The sequence below is a fragment of the Eumetopias jubatus genome, unplaced genomic scaffold (genome assembly GCF_037043125.1).
Source record: "Eumetopias jubatus isolate StellerSeaLion01/CBP00866 unplaced genomic scaffold, mEumJub1_p1.0 scaffold_13, whole genome shotgun sequence".
Taxonomy (NCBI): domain Eukaryota; kingdom Metazoa; phylum Chordata; class Mammalia; order Carnivora; family Otariidae; genus Eumetopias; species Eumetopias jubatus.
In genome coordinates, this window is record NW_028274819.1 from 107,905,827 (window position 1) to 107,924,280 (window position 18,454).

General features: G+C 43.9%; 1 protein-coding gene across 4 annotated transcripts in view; it reads left to right on the forward strand.

Moving 5' to 3' along the window:
• EXPH5 (exophilin 5) overlaps positions 1-18,454 on the forward strand; it is a 68,210-nt gene that overhangs the window by 32,156 nt on the left and 17,600 nt on the right. For all 4 annotated transcript variants that reach the window (XM_088017394.1, XM_088017395.1, XM_028105887.2 and 1 more), the window contains exons 2-3: positions 8,975-9,135; positions 10,746-10,908. In XM_088017394.1, the coding sequence (XP_087873520.1) occupies positions 8,975-9,135; positions 10,746-10,908 (324 nt within the window). The remainder of the gene's footprint in view (positions 1-8,974; positions 9,136-10,745; positions 10,909-18,454) is intronic.

Here is an 18,454-nt window from a genome sequence, read left to right on the forward strand (position 1 = left end):
AAATGGGCTTTATTATCTAGCTTGGCTTGAAAGCTTTAGAACTCTTTAAGTTCTAAAGGTGTATTGTTTTTGTTGTTGTTGCTGCTTGCTTTAGTTTGTCCCTTTTCTTTATGGGAGGCTTCCTTCCTCCAGACTTCCCTCTGTGGTTTAACTTCACTGTCAGCAAAAGAACACATTTGCTGAGACACCTCTTGCTTTTTCTAATCCCTGCCCACCCCCCCGAGTCTTGGCTGTGGACCGAGGCGAACAACACGCTCTGATGTCTGAGACAAAGGCTCTCCAAAAACAATCTTTTCAGAAAAGCAGTCAGGAAAGAGGAGAGGCCAGGCCCTGGATCGTGAAGCTATGGGAACGGCCCCTGGACAAGGGCTTTTGCTCTCTCTACTCCACCTGTTCCTGGCTGAGAACTCATAATAGCTCTTCTAAAGGTTTCCGTCACAGATGAATGATAAGAAATCTGTTCCTGGAAGTATCACCTTTCTGGAGCAGAAACACAAAGGGGCACACTTTCCTGAAATGAGTTTTCTGGGGGTTGCAGGGTTTGGAGAAGGTCTTTAGCTGGACAGACGAATCCAGCTTCCGTGATGTCATTAACCTGACATCCATGCTCTGACTCAGGCTACGGATCCTGCCCCGTGTACTCCATTTGTGCTTTTCCTGTGTGTTGTGGTTGCTGGGCAATACGAAACAAAAAGTATTTGGATTTCTGTGTGGGAGGGCAACTTTCACGCTGCTTTGATCTACAATTCAGGCGACAAATCCATTTTTATAGGATTCCGCTGAGCAGTTTGTTCTAGGGTTCGCTGATGAAGGAACCTGTAAGAGCGGGGGCCGGGGGGAGGTTGGGGAAATATTTTGGCAAAAAGGTCTTTGAAGCCAAGAGGAGAGGGTTGATTGAGATCAGTCTGCCGAGCTGCCTGGAGAGCAGAACAAGGTGTAATAAGATGGCTCGCGTACAGGAAGGTCAGCTGTGAAAGAGAAAATGATGTGTTCGGATGCCAAGGAAATAAGGAAAGCAGAGAAAAATTGTGAGCAATGAGATGAAGAGGGGAATGAGCACAGCACGAAGACGAACTGATGCCCTCAGCAAGAGGAGCTCATACGGGAGCAATTCCGAGAAATACCTGAGGTCTTTCTGACAAGAAAATGAAAGGCATAGATCCTGTTTTCTGGCTTCAGGGACTTGCTTGCTCTCCACATCTGTCCAGCTGCTGTCTCCTCAGTCCTATTTGGATTATCATTACTGTCTTTTTTAAATGTCAAAAGTCACGTTGAGCGGCGCCTGGGTGGCTCTGTTGTTAAGCGTCTGCCTTCCGTTCAGGTCACGACCCCGGGGTCCTGGGATCCAGCCCCGCATAGGGCTCCCTGGGAGCCTGCTTCTCCCTCTCCCTCTGCTTGTGCTCTCTCGCTCACGCTCTCTCTCAAAAAAAATAAATAAAATCTAAAAAAAAAAAAAAAAAAGTCATGTTGAGCTTACTTTTATCAATTGCATTGTTTCCTAACGGAGTTAGTGGTATCCAGAGGCAGTGAGAGAGAAGGTTAGGTGGCCTGAGTTCTCATCCCAGGGCAGAGCCCCAGCCTGTGGGCGGGCTCAGTGGTGTGCCTGTAAACAAGGACATCGAATCCCAATGCAGCCATGTGAGGATTAGCAATAATGGCTGCAAAATCCTGTCAGGTAGGAGCTCAACACAGCATCTCTTGTTACTACTGATTATTATTATTTTACCTGAAGATGGAGAGACTGACAAGATTATCTTACAAGGCCCTCTTCAGATTTATAAGATTTCTTAATGATTTAATTCTGATGTAGGAATAATGAGCCTTTTCATTTCACCGTACATTTTAAAGCAGAAGATATCTTCAAAATAATCTCATCTGTGTTAAGTTCTGCATAACAAACCATCCTAAAGCTTAAAGCTCAGAAGGACTTCTGTTGATTAGCTCACAGTTCTGTGGGACAGCCATTTGGGCCGCGCTCAGCGGCGGGGGTGGGGGGGGCTCTCCCGGTCTCCCCTCAGGTCTCTGCATCCGGATGGGCTAAGGTGGCCACGCTCACTGGCCTGGCAGGTGGCGATGCGCCCCACTGGGGCCCGTCTGGTCTGTGCATGCTCTCATTCTCTGGGAGGCCAGTCCGGGCTTCCTTATGCGCCAGAATCAAGATTCCGGGAGGCAGAGGACAGAGGCTGCGAGGCTTCCCGAGGCCGGGGCTCAGAAGTCTGACAGTACCTCTTCTTCACTTTCAGTTGTTCTGAGCACAAGCCCAGCCGGGTGCGTGGGGCAGGCCGAGTGACAAAGTCACATCCCAAAGGAGCAGACGTTCAGGGATGTGAGGAGTTGTGGCGACTTGTTTTGTCAACAATCTGCGACCTCATCCAACCCCTTTCATAAATGAGGGAAATAAAGCCGAGAAAGTGAAATATTTGGCCAAGATCACCCAGTTAGAACCTGACCCTCTCCGGTGCTCTTGGTACTATGTGAGCAGGCAAGGGAGGGCGGGGGAGGCAGAGAATGCTGAGCACACACTAAAGGTTAGTAGGTAGGTCGCCATGAAAATACGATGGTGACGCAAACCTGCTGGGAGCCGAGGAGAACAAAGAAAATAAGGTCCTCTTTGCACAGGTCAGCAGGGCCACCGTGGGCCACCGTGGGGGAAGACCAAGAGGGGGGAGAGATGGGTTCATTCCCTGAGGGTGGAAAATCAGTTTAAGGCCGGAGGCGGACCTCAGAGGACACCCTCCTGCAGGAGCGCGAGTGGCATCAAAGCCACGGAGGCCCAAGACTCCTGTGCATGAAGAAGGAGCAGAGGGCTGGCACTATGGCTCAGCAAGAAAGGACCTGATTTAGTTGAGTCAAGTTAATCAGCCCGGGGGTAGAACAAATTACCAGCGTAGACAACAGTCCCTCCTGATATGTTGAGTCAATATGGACTAGCAAAGCCAGCAAGGTGTGTTCTTGGATTTTATCTCGGTGTAGGTCGTCTGTAACCCTGTGGTTCTTCCTGGCGTAAAGCAGACTGTGTGCTCTAAATGGCTGCCTGAGTATGTAACAAACCAGCCTGGAGGAGGAAGAGCCCCGGGCAGGCTGCCTATTGACTTGGTTGGTTGAATGCCACTTGCAAGCGAATGTTCTCTAAGCCTCCCCGCTGAGACTTACAATGCCGTCCTTTTAAGGTTCACATATCTTTATGTTAAGGTGTTTTGTTGGTTTTGCTAGTGTGGAGCTTTGATATGTTTTTTAAGTACGTAGCTCAGTCTAAACCACTGGCTTTACCGTTGTGTTCTTTTTAGTACCAGAAGCTCAGTCAACCACTATAAAAGTCCTGACTGTATTTTACAGGACACAGGACTCTTTGGTGTAAAAGATTAAGGAGTTGAGTTACAGGTACCCGGGGAGTTTAGACTTGTGTGTCGTTCACAGCTTCCCTTCCTGGGTTGTCCTCACTTCAAAGGCCAGAACTATTTATGTCTTACTTCCTTTAGTAATAGGTAAACACAGTGCCATTATTTTTTACTGCCTGACCCTTGAATTTTCAGGCTCTGGGTTGTTCATATTCACCCACTTTCCTGACAACCTTGGGATATTCCTGCTTTAAAAGCCACTGAATTTCTTTTTTTTTTTAAAGTTTATTTATTTATTTATTTACTTATTTATTTTGAAGTAATTTCTACACCCGACATGCGGCTTGAACTCACAACCCGAGATCAAGAGTCTCATGTTCCACTATCTGAGCCAGCCAGGGGCCCCCAAAGCCACTGAATTTCTTTAAAATCATGCCCTTTTATATATCTGCGTGTAACTACCGTCCGCATCTCGTTTCTCGTTGTCTTCGGGAGACAGATATTAGCATAAGCACATCCTCAGGTGAAATATGTTTTACCTACTCCAGCCCTAGTCAGAATCAAAGTCAGAAATCTGGGAGGAAATAATTAGAGGAAAAAGGAAAAATAAGGAGTTAATGTTTTATTAAACATGCCTCATTCCGGTGAAAAACCCTGAGGCATTGATTACCCCATTGATTGCCAAAATACAAAATACAAAATGTCATTAGTAAGCAGACATGTGGGATGTAATCAAACCTCACTACTTATCAAAGAAATATAGCATTTTTTTGGTCTTGATCTCAGGGTAATGAGTTCAAGACCCCCATCGGGCTCCATGCCCAGCACTTAAAAAAAAAAAAAAAAGGAAGAAATACAGCATTTTTTTAAGCAAAGAAAAATATCCACAATTAAAAACATGGTGCCTTGAAAGTATTAAATTCAGAAAATAAAAATACTCAAAAAAATAACATCTAGTCTTCCAAAGGTGCCCAGTTACCATATTGTACATCACTGGTATGAGTAATATGCTACAGCCATTGTGAGAAGTATTTTGGTAGTGTATAAAGAATCACAAAAAGTGTTCTTGACTCTTTGACCCAGTAATTTCTGCTCCAATGTCTGTCAAAAACACTGTAAAAACAGAAAATGCCCAGGGATGTCCCTTACAGCAGTATTTATAAGGCAAAATTGTAATGTTCTTCACCAGAGGAATAGTAAATAAGTTACGGAAATCATACTAGCTTGAATTTTATGCAAATATTTAATGATTGCTCCAAAGATGAGTAATGGTAAAGGTGTTCAATATATAAGGTTGTTTTTTTGAAGACCGTATATGTGCCATTTCTGTGAATGGCATCTTCCATGCACCTGTGTGAATCGGAAATCGAGGAGTCTTCCTTGACATACCTCTGTCCTCTTAGCCTGCCTCCAAAGTCACTTCATCCCTTGGTGGGCACTTGAGTATAAATTTCACCTGCTAAGTAGCTCTGAACACTTCCTACTTTTCTTCTGCTTCGCCACCACCATCCTGGGCTAAGCAAACCACTCTCTGTCCTGGACCCTCCAAGTCTCCTGACTATGCTCCTCTTCTCCCCTTGCAATCTTCTCTCCACCAGTAGCTAAAATCTTTTCAATTATTGAGGTATAATTGAGGTATAGCATTATATTGGTTTCAGGTGTTTGACATAGTGATTCGATATTTCTATACACTGCAAACTGATCACTGCAGTAAGTCTAGTTACCATCCATCACCATGCATAGCTACATAGCCTTTTTCTTGTGAGGAGGACTTTAAGATCTACTCTCTCAGCAACTTTCAAATATGCAACACAAAATTAATAACAATAGTCACCATGCTGTACATTATGTCCCCAGGACTTATTTTATAATTAGAAGTTTGTACTTTTTGACCTTCTTCACCCATTTCTCCTGCCTCCCATCCCCCACCTCTGGCAACCATCAGTCTGTTCTCTGTGTCTAGGAGCTTGATTTGTTGTTGTTTAAATTCCACATGTAAGTGAGATCATACAGTACCTGTTTTTCTCTGGCTTATTTCACTTAGCATAATGCCCTCAAGTTCTATTCATGTCGTTGCAAATGGCAAGATTTCATTCTTTTTTATGACTGAATGATATTCCGTTGTGTGTGGATTGGATTTGTATTGTATTTTATATATATGGAATTAAAATTGTATTTGTATCGTATTTTGTTTTTCCATACAATTTTACAATTCCAGAGGTGCGTACACTTTTTGAGTTAGTGTTTTCATTCTCTTTGGATAAATGCTCAGAAGTGGAATTGCTAGATCATAGGGTAGTTCTATTTTTAACTTTTTGAGGAACCTCCATACTGTTTTCCAGAGTGGTTACACCAGTTTGCATTCCCACCAACAGTGCACGAGGGCTCCCTTTTCTCCATATCCTCACCAACACTTGTTATTTCTTGTCTTTTTGGTAATAGCCATTCTGCCTGGTGTGAGGTGATATCTCATTGTGGTTTTGATTTGCATTTCCCGAACGATTAGTAATGTTGAGCATCTTTTCATGTGCCCCCTGGCCATCTGTATATCTTCTTTGGAAAAATATTCAGCTCCTCTGTCCATTTTTAAAATCAGATAGTTTGGTCTTTTTGCTATTGAATTGTATGAGTTCTTTATATATTTTGGTAATTAACCCCTTATCAGATACATGATTTGCAAACACTCCTTCCCCTTCAGTAGGTTGCCTTTTCATTTTGCTTAGGATTTCCTTTGCTGTGTGGAAAGTTTTTAGTCCAGGATGATCTTTTGAAAATGCAAACGTGATGTGTCATGTCGCTGCCGAGTCAACAAGGCATTGCCAGTGCTGCCAGACTAAACGCCAGACCGCTAGCCCCATATGCTCACTGCACAACCCAGCGGCCACCTCCCTCTCAGCTCTCCCCTTAGCTCCCTGCTTCTTTCCTTGGGGGCATTTGCCCTACAGCTGCTACTCCTCTGCCTGGAAAGCTCTCTCTCTCTCTCTCCTAGAACCACCTACCTGCTCCCCTTCATCTTCAACCTTCTCCCAGAAACACCTACCTGCTCCCCTTCATCCTCAACCTCAGGCCACGTATCGTGTTCTCGGGAAAAATCTTCGCTGCTGCCCCAGGTGCTCACCTAGCACCTGTTTACTTTTCTATTGTTTGCCCCCAACAGGGTGTAAATTCTGTGAGGGCAAGGACTTGACTTGTTCACTGCTCTTTACCCAGAGTTCAAACATGTGTTGAATACATTAATCATTCTCGCCTCTTGGTTACCTTACATCTGTATTGTGCCTGGGCCCAGATCTGTCTCTCATTAGATGAGGAGTCCCACGGGGGTGGGAGCCCTGTCTGCTCTGTTCAGCATTGTATCCCTGCATGCGCCCTAGGAGGCCTTCTACAAATGTATATTGAATAAATTTTATCACGACCATGTGAAAAATTATACCAAATGGTTAATAGTGATTGTGTTAGGACTGTGAAAACATCAGTTTTTTTTTCTCTATCTACAAGAAAAATTATAATGGAAAAAAGCCCCAACAATATAAAAATTAACAACAAGAAAAAATAGGTTCATATATTATATTTACCAAATAAACATAATTAAAAAGTTAAAAATAGAAATGATACCTATAATTATTCTGCCCTAAGAGATCAGGTGTTCTGATTTTTTTTCCCCAATGTGTGCCTCATTTTACATAGCTTGGAATAGATAAAACCTGCATTTTGTCTTTCCTGCTTCATGCTATGTGACATTCCCAGGATGCTGCATTGCCTGCATAATTACTTTTAGAAACTAATTTTTAGAAACTAGTGTACAGGGAGGAGGGTTGTTTCTTCAAGATTTACTTCCTGAAGTCAAATTCAAACCATGGGAGTCTTCCCATAGAGGTACGGATTTCTGACTTCATTGGCCGGATGTTGGGAAAGAAACAGGCTTTGAAGGATGTGAGCGCAAGCCTGGAACGAGCACTTGATGTCAAATGAAGTGTGATGATTTTCAAAGAGAGTCAATGTTTCATCAAGCCTCTAGTAAAAATGAATAAATAGTTACGTTTGGAGAATTCCGAAGTCAGGTAGCTTGACTGTGTTCTGAGATGAGGTGGATGCATTGACAAGTGGTGGGGGCGGGTGGTGCTGAGTGTCAGGCTCGAACAATCAGGGCAGCAGGAGGACTTTGAGAACATAGAATGGGGAACAAATGTGGGACATTAATAAGTGAGGTGATGACAAGCTGGAGGCAGCCAGTACTGATTAGAAACAGTTACTTGTGGTCCCTTGGTTTGCAGGGAAGTGGCAGTAGAGACAGGAGTGGCCAGGCATCCGAGGGACAGCAATGACAGATGGAGGCACCCAGGAGGATGTTGTGGCCTGGACATGACCACTGCTGCCTGATGCGTTTCAAAATGCAAGTCTGGGCAGGATGGCCTCTGGCTTCCTTCTCGATTATTTTATAAAATGACGGTATCATAGCCCCAAGCAGGAGCCTGGGTTGCAACCATCTTGGTTCATTACCTTTAACCCCAAATTTGCCACTCTGTGGCTGTCTTGCTCACCATGTTCTTTGTCATACAAACTCCCCGACCCTGGTGCTTCACAGAGGACCCTGGGTAAAGGGTAACTGCTGCAGAATCCCATGAAATTCTTTTCCAAGCAGCAGAACTTCCCAAGCTTGGACCCCATCAACAAGCCCAGTGCTGTGCCAAACTGACCACCAAGAGATTTACATCATGTACTTCATTCTCGCCTTTCTGCTCTGTTTGCCCCGTCCAGCACTCACGCTTCCTCTCTCTCTCTCTCTCTCTCTCTCTCTCTCTCTCTCTGGATTAAGCACCTCTCATTTCCAAACAGTTCTGGGGTTTTCCTGAAATAGAGCAAATTGGCTTAAAAAAAAAAAAGAACCAGTGATTAAATCACAACCAGTGATTTAATTAAGGGCTAAGCAACCTTTTCATTTGAAAGAGCACAAGTACGATTAAAGGGCAGAGGAAAACGATCGAGAAGGAATGATAGGACGTCAGGCCTGCTGTTGGAAGGTGTGGAGCAGACACATTTGTGCTCCGGATGGCCTTTCCTATCCATCTCCGGTCACACTGGCTTTGACCACGAAGCGTTAGCTGGGTGCTCATTCATGGGCTTTTGTGTTTAATTTCTTTATCTAAAATCATTATATTCAACCATTTCTTCTCTGCGAGTAAACGTTTATCTTTGACCACCAGAACCTACCTGTTATGTTCAGCGTTGAATCCCCACTGTCTACACTGGGACTGGTACAAGGACATTGCTCAAGAAACACTGAATGAATGAATGAATGAATGAGTAATCGGAACTAGAATATTCTGGTTTCTACATGTCCTTAAATCATCAATCATTCAACTGTATTATTAGGTCAGGTTCGCATAATGCTCAGCCCAAGTTGTCATCACCAGCTTGATTACCTTAACGACTAGCAAAAACTTGTGGATTGCCATCGTATTTAGAAAAACACAGCTAAAATACGCACACAGTGGGGAAAAGGAAATTCTGAGCAGGGCCAGTTTCTCTCCCACAGTTTATGCAGCTCTCCCTAAGTCAAGTTTAGGCTTCTAGCCCATGAATGTGCACTTGATATGAAGACATTTAAAGGATGCATTGACATTTTTGTTTTATTTCAGCAAACTCCAGAAGACAAAGAGGGATATCAGATGGCTTCAGGGAGTGACTGGCGAATGGTTTGAGGAAATTCAAAGAAAAAAGTTCTGCAATGAAACAGATGTTAGCCAAATGTTAAAACAACCACTTACATACAGACTAAGGAAGGGGATGGCAGAAAATGGTGAGAAAAAAGATTTAGATCTGGATTTTTTTTTTCTTACAGTGCTGTATTCTAGATAATGACTCAGTGGGTCTCTGATTTAACCAATCCATATTTAGGGTTATTTTTAAATCGTAAGGTACAAAAGTTTTATAACCTAACATATAATAAAAAGAGTGAACTGAAAATGTGCTATAATGTCTTGGGGGTATGTTTTTAGAATCAGGCAAGATAGAGTAGTGGTTAAGAACACAGACATCAATATTAAAAAAAGGCTTGGATTTGCATCTCCGCTCTCTTGGTGTTCTCTATTCTATCAGAATCCATGTGACTGTTCAAGTTACTTATTCTCTATATGCTTCAATTTTCTCATCTTTAAATGGGTATGATGATACACCTCATAGGGTGGTTGTGTATTTATAATGCACCGAGCTGGAATACAGTAAGCACATAAATGATTGGGATGATGGTGCAGAAGAAGGGGGAGCTGGAGGGGGGAGAGAAAGGGGGAGGGGGAATTATGGGAGAAGGTGGTAGAAGAGCCGCCGCCCTTCTCGTACTTCGGTAACTTAAACTCCATAGGTAAGTGCTTCTTTGAACATCCCAACCATGTGACTACTCCCATGTCACTCATCTTCACCCATCACTTTTTTTTTAATCTGTAAATGAGGATAATAAAACCCACTTTCACAGGACTATTGTGAGAATAATGAAGTGCATTCGACATTATAAACTATGAAAACAGTATAGAGTATCTTCCTACTGATATAGTCATACTGACTACTTTTGCTGGCATGTTACTAACATTAGTAACATCAAGAAACATGTAACAATATTTCTAAAGTTATACTGACAATATTTTACAACTCCCATAATAAACAAATCTATCTAAAAAGACTCATAGTTCAGACTCCGAAATTAACCCCATATTTACCGTGATGACTTTCCCCTTACCTTGAATTCCTCTAATATTTATAAATTCAGCATGTCCAAATATATTACAGTATTATAGACTTTGTATATGTTGATAGTGCCTTAGAATTTTTAATGCTCACATATATAACTATATGTTATCTATACATACATTAGGCATGTTTATATTACGGGCAGACACACGTATAAACCGTATGTGTAGCAAATACGTATACACAGAGATAGATTTCTGATGGGAATAAGGAACACTCTAAGTGGCTTAATTTCCTTTTCCTTTACTTTCTTTGGAGTAAAAAGTTCCATGGTGTCTATCAGTATGGCTTTAAAGCACTAAGATAAAAAATATCTGGAAGGACAGGGTGGCTAAAGGCACCCCAAAAGTTGAACGAGGGTGGTGACACCTTATGTTGGGCTTTGGGTGGATTCGCGCAGCTGGTGTGCAGGGAGGCACATTCCACGGAACCATGGCTCACGGTGCATATTGAATGGGCTCCCTACTCTTTGTGAGGATTTTCTCTACACAGCAGAGCCTTCAGAGGCACAGGGCGCCCCTGAGTGCCTAGGGTCTCCATGTGGGGATGCCTGCTGCATTCTCCATCTCCATTGAGAGGCGGGAAGCAAGAGCGAGGGCTTCGTTCTCTGAGATGTATTTACCTGGAAATATTGAGTGATGCCAAATTTCTACAATTTCCCTCTAGATCCCATGGAATTACAAACATCAAGATCTAAAGCTACAGCTAATCAAAGAAACCCAACATCCATTTCTTCTCGGCTGAGTTTCAGATCGTCGTTTGCTTCCCTGTTCTCATTCAGAAAATCCAGAAAGGAGACTTTAAAGCTTCAGTCGCTGGGACAGAAAGGGTGAGTTAAACTCGGATCATGTGACAACTCTGATGGCAGAGGCCAGTCGCCTGTTTTGTATTCAGAATGTTTAATGTTTGTTCTCTGACTTTAAATGCAGATAGTCACAAAAGAAACAGGACTGAGCTCGCAGAGGGACAAAGTCCTTCTGAAACCACGAAACTTGGCTCTTTTGAAAGCCAACTTCTAACCAACTGCACAGATCCCAGGTAGTGCATGCGGTGAATAATGGGTTAAATGTTGGGAAATGCTCATTGACTTTTTCCACTGTTTCAAGAGCCTGGTCTATGCTCTGGTCAGGAAGATATCTTCAAATCAAAACTACTTTTTCCTCGGGGATATGTGTATCTGTGGTCACAAGGAGAGATGGCGTAGAAAGATGAAATGAAAGTAAACGAGATGAGCAACGAGAGTAGAGAAAACTGGCATTTTAAAATTGAGGGGTAAGGATATTACCATGACTAGCAGTATTCAGGACGGCTGTTATGCTGTGGGGACCCAGAATTTAAACTTAAGGTAAAGAAAGGGAAGCTTTTTGGAACAGGCATCGTTCCAGAGAGTTCCCAGTGTAGAACGGTGTAAAAATCAGTTCATCCTGACTCACAGGTTATTGGATTGTTTTGTGAAAAATAAGCAAGGCTTTGCTTACATGTAATTGAGCTGACTGCTAAATATTTTCAGCATGTCTTCCTGGTTGAAAAGCTTCCCACCCTCTTAAGGTGTTGGCTTCACACGTGACATGTGCCGTCACACCATTAAGAGTGCATTGCTGCACTAAATAGGAGGTGCTGGAGGTCACTCTTGCTGAAAACAGTAAGTGGCACGCAGCTTGGTGGGGCGGGTGATGAGGCTCCCGAACCTGGAGAACAGAACTCTGTCCTTCCCTCTCGGGTGGATGGAAGGTGTTTTGCTCCCAGCTTTCACCTGAGCCTGCTTTTGTCTTTGCTAAAATAATGAAGAGCTGAACAGAATGTAGATTTATGTGACTGTCCCTACCAGAGTCACTTGCAAGGAAGTACTCTGCAAATAGGTGAGTTGCTTTTCTTTGTAAAAATGTTTGAAACGCTAGTCATCCTCTCATTTGGGGATTTTAAATCGAAGGGTATTTCCTGTGGAGGGAATATGTATTTTAAGGACAAAAAAAAATATTCCTGATGTGTGGTGAAGCTGGGACTTGTGATGGAGTTTGTGTTTTAGGTGATTTTCTTTAAGGCAGAGTCTTATACAGCTGAACAATCTAACATCAGTAAACCTGGAAAAGTTGAGGAACCTGTTCACTCTGTGGACAAGTTATTTCCAAGCTCATATTGCAGGTCACCGCAAAAATGGATCAAAGAAGACAGCAAATCTAGAATCTTCCATCTGGGTATCATGTTTTCTGGTTACAGATCAAGGTAAAAAAAAAAAATTGCAACCTCACAAAATTCTATTTAGCAACCATCCTTCTTGTGTGCCAACCTGACTTGCAGCTTTCTTTTAACCATACCAACTGAAACATAAAAATCAGAATGCAGAAATGGAACAGATTTTATCCTTTAAGTATATATGTGTATGTTAAGCAGTTATCAGAATTTGTCTTCTCTAAATACATTTTAGTTTCAAAATGGAAATGGAGATAAATATTTATGAATTGTGCTGGTGCAGAATATCATGAAGGCACTGGTTTTTTTTTTGCTCCTAAGAAGTTTCAGTAGATAAACTGCAAAAACATGTCCTTTTTATTTTTATTTTATTCTCTTAAAATTTTTTTAAGATTTTATTTATTTATCCATTTGACGGAGAGACAGAGAGAGAGCACAAGTAGGCAGAGCGGCAGGCAGAGGGAGAGGGAGAAGCAGGCTCCCCACCGAGCAGGGAGCCTGACACGGGGCCTGATCCCAGGACCCCGGGATCATGCCCCGAGCCGAAGGCAGACACCTAACCGCCTGAGCCCCCCAGGCGCCCCTGCCCTTTTTATTCTTAAATATGTGTGTGACCTAAATATTTGGATATAAATCCTGAGAGTGTGTGTGTGTGTGTGTGTGTGTGTGTGTGTGGCCAGGGGGTGGTTTTGGGGAGTGTTGTGCTATGGTAGGAATATAAATTGTGTATTGTACATTCCCAGAGACTCTTTACTCTTAAGTAGAGCCTATCTTTCTTTGGCAGTTCTGATCTTTTGAAATACAAAATCAACCTTCCAAATACATGATTCAGGAGCTCCTCCTTGCCTTTAACTGCACCAGGAAGAACTGACAAGCCCCAGGAAAGCACAGTCATCCTGTGTCGGGTAGCCGTCAGGTTCCTACTTGCCAAAGCCTTCTGGGCTCCACTTTGTCACACTCGGGGGCTCTGAGAACAAGTCAGCAAAGCAGTTGAGAGGATCTTTTGCAAATCACAGGAAGAGAACCCACCCCTCCAGGCAAAATATAGCCTTCTGTTCAGCCCTGAAAGACTCGAGTATCAGAGAACTTTCTTTTCATCTTCTAAGCTGTGGTTTAACCAAGAAATGACACTGGATCATGGAGAACACTCCCCAGAAGAAAATGGATTTGGTCATTTCATCAGATATTTACTTTAGAAAGGCTCAGCCAGTAAAAGTATATGATATATTGAAGCTTGGTTTCCTCTTAGGAGTGGATAAAAAAGCCATGAGAACATGGTGACTGGATGAATTAACAAAAAGGCAAAAAGTTTTGTCATTTCTGCTTCAAATAGGATGAGTTTCTCCTCCCAAATCTGTGCACTTCTCAAATTATCCCATTATCTTAAAAAAAGATTTTATTTATTTATTTATTTGAGAGCGAGTAAGAGCAGGGGGAGGAGCAAAGGGGGAGAGAATTCCAAGCAGATTCCACGAGCTGAGTGCAGAGCCTGACTCCGGGCTGGATACTAGGACCCCGAGATCATGACCTGAGCCGAAACCAAGAGTCAGGCACCCAACTCACTGAGCCACCCAGACACCAATATCCCATTATTATTTTAATCCTATTTGTAAATGATTGAATTATATTCCCTCTGACCCCTCCCCAACCCCAGGAAAAAGGAAAAATATTTTCCGCTCATGTTTCGATTTGTTTATTGCTGGCCAACACATTCAAGAGAAGTATACATGTATATTGCAAGTGTCTTTCCCCCAACATTTCCCTGTAAGTTCTGTCTCCTCATGTCTTGTGATAGGGCATCTGGTGCCTATGGCATAGTGCTCAGCCCCGCCCCACCCCACCCCACCCCCCAACGCCAGCATGAAATTTCAGTAACCTAGAGCCTCAAAAATTCCTTCTACGGAGTTTAGCAAGTACCCAAGAGTGTAGGTCATGAGCTTACAAATGCAATCTTCCTGGCTCCCAAAGAGGATCTACAGTTGTTCATTCCTTATTCCAGACGCCCATGATCCCAATAATGCCCTCCCTGCTATGAATACGTGTTGTGCGCACCCCTCTGGGTCTCATGCTACCACGCCATCTACAGCAAAGTTGCCCCTTCAAGGGGGCCACTTACATTGTCAAAACTGTGTTGCCATGTGCCGCTAGTTCATGAGGGCGATTTTAGGGATGTGGATCCCCCCGCACTTCCTTTGTTGTAGTCCCAAGGACCAGAGCAAAGTGAAAAGACAAGGGAACTAGTTCATAAGGCTCATGAGTAGCACTTACAATTCAATTTAAGATCCCCTCTTTTATTTGAGAACCATCACAGCGCTTAGCATGTGTAAGTACCCACTGCGTGGTGGTGATGAGAACAGGCAGCGCCTCTCTGGGGTTGAGTGCATGCCCCTTACCCTGCAGCTTCAGGAGGGTTTTATTTTTCTCTTGAGATGCAAAGAGCTTTGGTGGATCCACCTTGCTGCTCTTCAGACATGCCCAAATTTGCCTGATCCACAGGGTGTACACGCTCCAGCTGCAACCCCAGGTTATGTAAGCAAGACATTGAGCTACTGTTTTGGAAAATTAAAAAGGCAGGTGATATTTTTTCCCCCTGGATTCTGGTCATTCTCTTTTTCTCTCTCTCACTCGCTACACATGCCACTCCCTACAAATGCCTGAGTTCAAAGACACAAAAATCTTAGACTCCTCGGTGGAAGGAGAAGTCCGAGTCAGTGAGATCCTTCTTTGGAAGTGCTCCTTCCGTGAACCCAGATGGGATCTCCATGGGCAGGGCTGTGATGACAAGAGGAAGAGGCATGCCAGGGCAGTGGTCTGGAGTTTATCCTGGGTGGCCAATGGTGTTCCCAGGTGATAGGACTGATCATTAGTATAATCTTATCAGCAATTTAAAAATAATGACACTTGGCCCCGACTCTGAGATTCTGATTCAGAAGGTCTGAAGTAGGGCACAGGGAACTTCATTTATTTGTTTATTTTAAATTCTCTGGGATATTCGGGTGCTCAGCCAGGTTTGAAACCCCCGGCAGCCTTGCTTCCTATCCCCACTTTGGGAAGGGCTCTCAGAACTCTCCGCATAGGTGTTGTTAGCCCAGGTCATAGTTTCTCTTTTGTTTTTTTATTGAGCTTTTATCAGAGTCTTACTCTGGATCAGATACTACAGTTCACACTGAGGACAAAATTGTGAAAATAAGGCACAGGTCCTTCCCAGAGAAATCCGTAATCCAGTGGGGAACAGCAGAGCATTGCATGCGGTTGGGCAGAGGTGCCCCACAGAACTCTGGGACGTGGCAGAACATCATGGGTTCAGATATTTCTTATGGCAGTTTTCTGGCAAATGACAGTAACTTGAGGAAGGGGTGCTCTGTGGGATTCACACAGGGATACCATCTGGCCTCGCTGCAGCCAAATACACCGGTGATTATGGTGTCGTACGGTGAGTGTGAGGGAGGGTGCCCGGTATTCTGGCCTTGAGAACGTATAGGAGAGGCACTTAACTCAGACTCAAGGGCCAGAAGCCTTCCTGGAAGAGGAGAGCCCATTGCCAAAGAACATACAGGACTAAGCTTGGTAATTAAGAGTCGGGAGGTTGCACCAGGCAGAAAAACTGACACAGCCAAGGTGTGGAGACTGGAAAAAGCAAGAACTCATCTAGGTCACTGAGGTTCAGTGACCCAGTATAAGGTGAGACCAGTAAGAGATGGAATGGGAGGGGTTGGCAGAGGCCATAACACAGGGATTGGCGGTGCGAAGAAGCTTGGATTTGATCCCATAGACAATGGGAAGTCATTAATCACTTACTTTAATACCATTTTTCCTTACTTTATATATATATGTATATATTTTATTTATGTGTGTGTGTGTATGTGTGTATTTCTCTTATACATATGTGTATGTATATATATATATTGGGTAAAGTCACCCACAACCCGCTGCCCTGGACAAACACTAAAATACTTTGGTGTATTCAATGCATGTGTGCAGGTACATATATCTGCCTTACCCATTTCTAGTTTTTCTTTCTTTTCTTTTTTTTTTTTTTTTAAGTCGGCTCCACACCCAGTGTGGAGCCCAGTGCAGGGCTTAAACTCACAACCCTTAAACTCACAAGACCTGAGCTGAGATCAAGAGTTGGACACTCAGCTGACTGAGCCACCCAGGCGCCCCTCCGTTGCTAGTTCGTAAGCAGAGTTGGACACTCAGCTGACTGAGCCACCCAGGCGCCCCTCCGTTGCTAGTTCGTAAGCAGAGTTGGACACTCAGCTGACTGAGCCACCCAGGCGCCCCTCCGTTGCTAGTTCGTAAGCAGAGTTGGACACTCAGCTGACTGAGCCACCCAGGCGCCCCTCCGTTGCTAGTTCGTAAGCAGAAGAATGACACGATCAGATCTTCATTTTACGAAGATCATTTGAGCATGGTTCTTCTCAACCAGGGGCAATTTTGCCCTCCAAAAGACATTTCTGGTTTTCACAACTGAAGGGTGGGAACTCTGGGCATCCGGTGGGTAAGGGGTCAGAGATGTTGCTAAGTACCCCATGTTGCTATGAGAGATGCCCCCCCCCCCAAAGAGATGCCCATAGGGCCGAGGCTGGGAGATTGATCTGGCTGGAGCACAAAGGGAAGGCAAAACTTGAGTCAGAGAGACCAGGTAAAGGACTGTTGAAATGATGGATGACGTAGCAGGCAGGAGGAGGGCAAACAGCAGATTCGTGCACGACTTAGAATGTGGAATCAGGGGAACCTGCTGATGGGATGTGGTGGGTGAAGGAGGAATGGAGGTGAACTCTCCTCTCCAACTTAGGAAACTCAGCGGGTGATGGTGATGAAAGATAGTTGAAGTAGATGTGATAAGGATAAAAAGGAACACATGTGCTTATTTATGCAATGAGGAGTGTTCAAGGAACACCATGTGCGGTGCTATGGAAGGAAGCTTGCAGCCCTTGCTTTTGTGGGCTTTAGTCTGGTGAGGATGACAAAATGGAAATAGAGAAATGTAGAATGCTAGTGCTAAGATGGGGAAGTTCCACGTGCTCTAGGAGCACATATGAAGGAGTGTATGGTAGATTAAGTCTTAAGCCCAAGAGGTCTTCCAGTGAAAATGACATCAGTAATGATCGTTCAAGGGGATGAGAGTTGTCCAAGCAAACAAGTGGTAGAAAGATGTTTCAGGCACGTTCTGTGCAGATGCTCAGAGCTTTGCCAATTCCCCACAAGGCAGAGGGATATACAAAGGTGAGATACAAGGCTGGACAGTGTATGGGGACTAGATCACATAGAGCCTTATGAGTAGAGAAGAATTTGAACTTTCACCTGAGAGCAGATGGGAATCATAAAATGTTACACCAGGAAGTGGTGTGATTCACTTTATACTGATCACTCTGACTAAAGTGTAGAGAGTGAATTGGAACAAAACTTGGACGGAGAGGAACAGGTAAGGGACTAGTGCAAACATAAAGGCAGCAGATGATAAATGTCTTAACTGGGGTATAAATGGGGGGATGGAGAGGGATGGGTGGTTTCGGATTGTGAATCAACAGGATCTGTTCATTGACTGGACAGGAAGGAGTAGGCATGGAAGAAGGACACAGAGTCCATTTGGGACATGGAGGGTCTGAATTGCCTGTGGTCAGCCAGATGGATCTCCTCAGTGGCCAGTGCTCAGAGCATACTCCGTCAGTACGTGGGGGAAGTCATCTGGGGTTCTGGTTTTTAAAAAGAATATTCTTGAGGCATGCTCTCATACACTGAAGTGAGCATTTCTGAATGGTATCTGCAAAGGTATAGAGACAAGAGAGAATATTTTATGGAAGTGAAATAAATTCGGTAAATCTAGCTTACGGGAAGCTATAGATGAGCGGAGTTGGGTTGGGGGGATGAGGCTTGAAGGGTGAGGGGTGGTCTGAGAGGCTCATCAGACCAAAGAAGAGCGTTGGATCAAGTTAAGATTTTGGGTAATACCTTGTAAGATGTTAAGAAGGGGACTTATGTGGTTGCATGCGCATGTTAGACAGATCTCGGTTGGTGGTATGAAGGATGGAGAGGAGCCCAGGAGAGAAATTACAGAAGTTTCATAGGCAGAATGAATGCGTCGGAGACATGAGGTTGTGTGTGAAAGACCTTCAAGATGTGGCTTCAGCAGGGCTTGAGAGCAAATACAGTAAATGAGGTAGCTTTATGTCCCTTGAAAT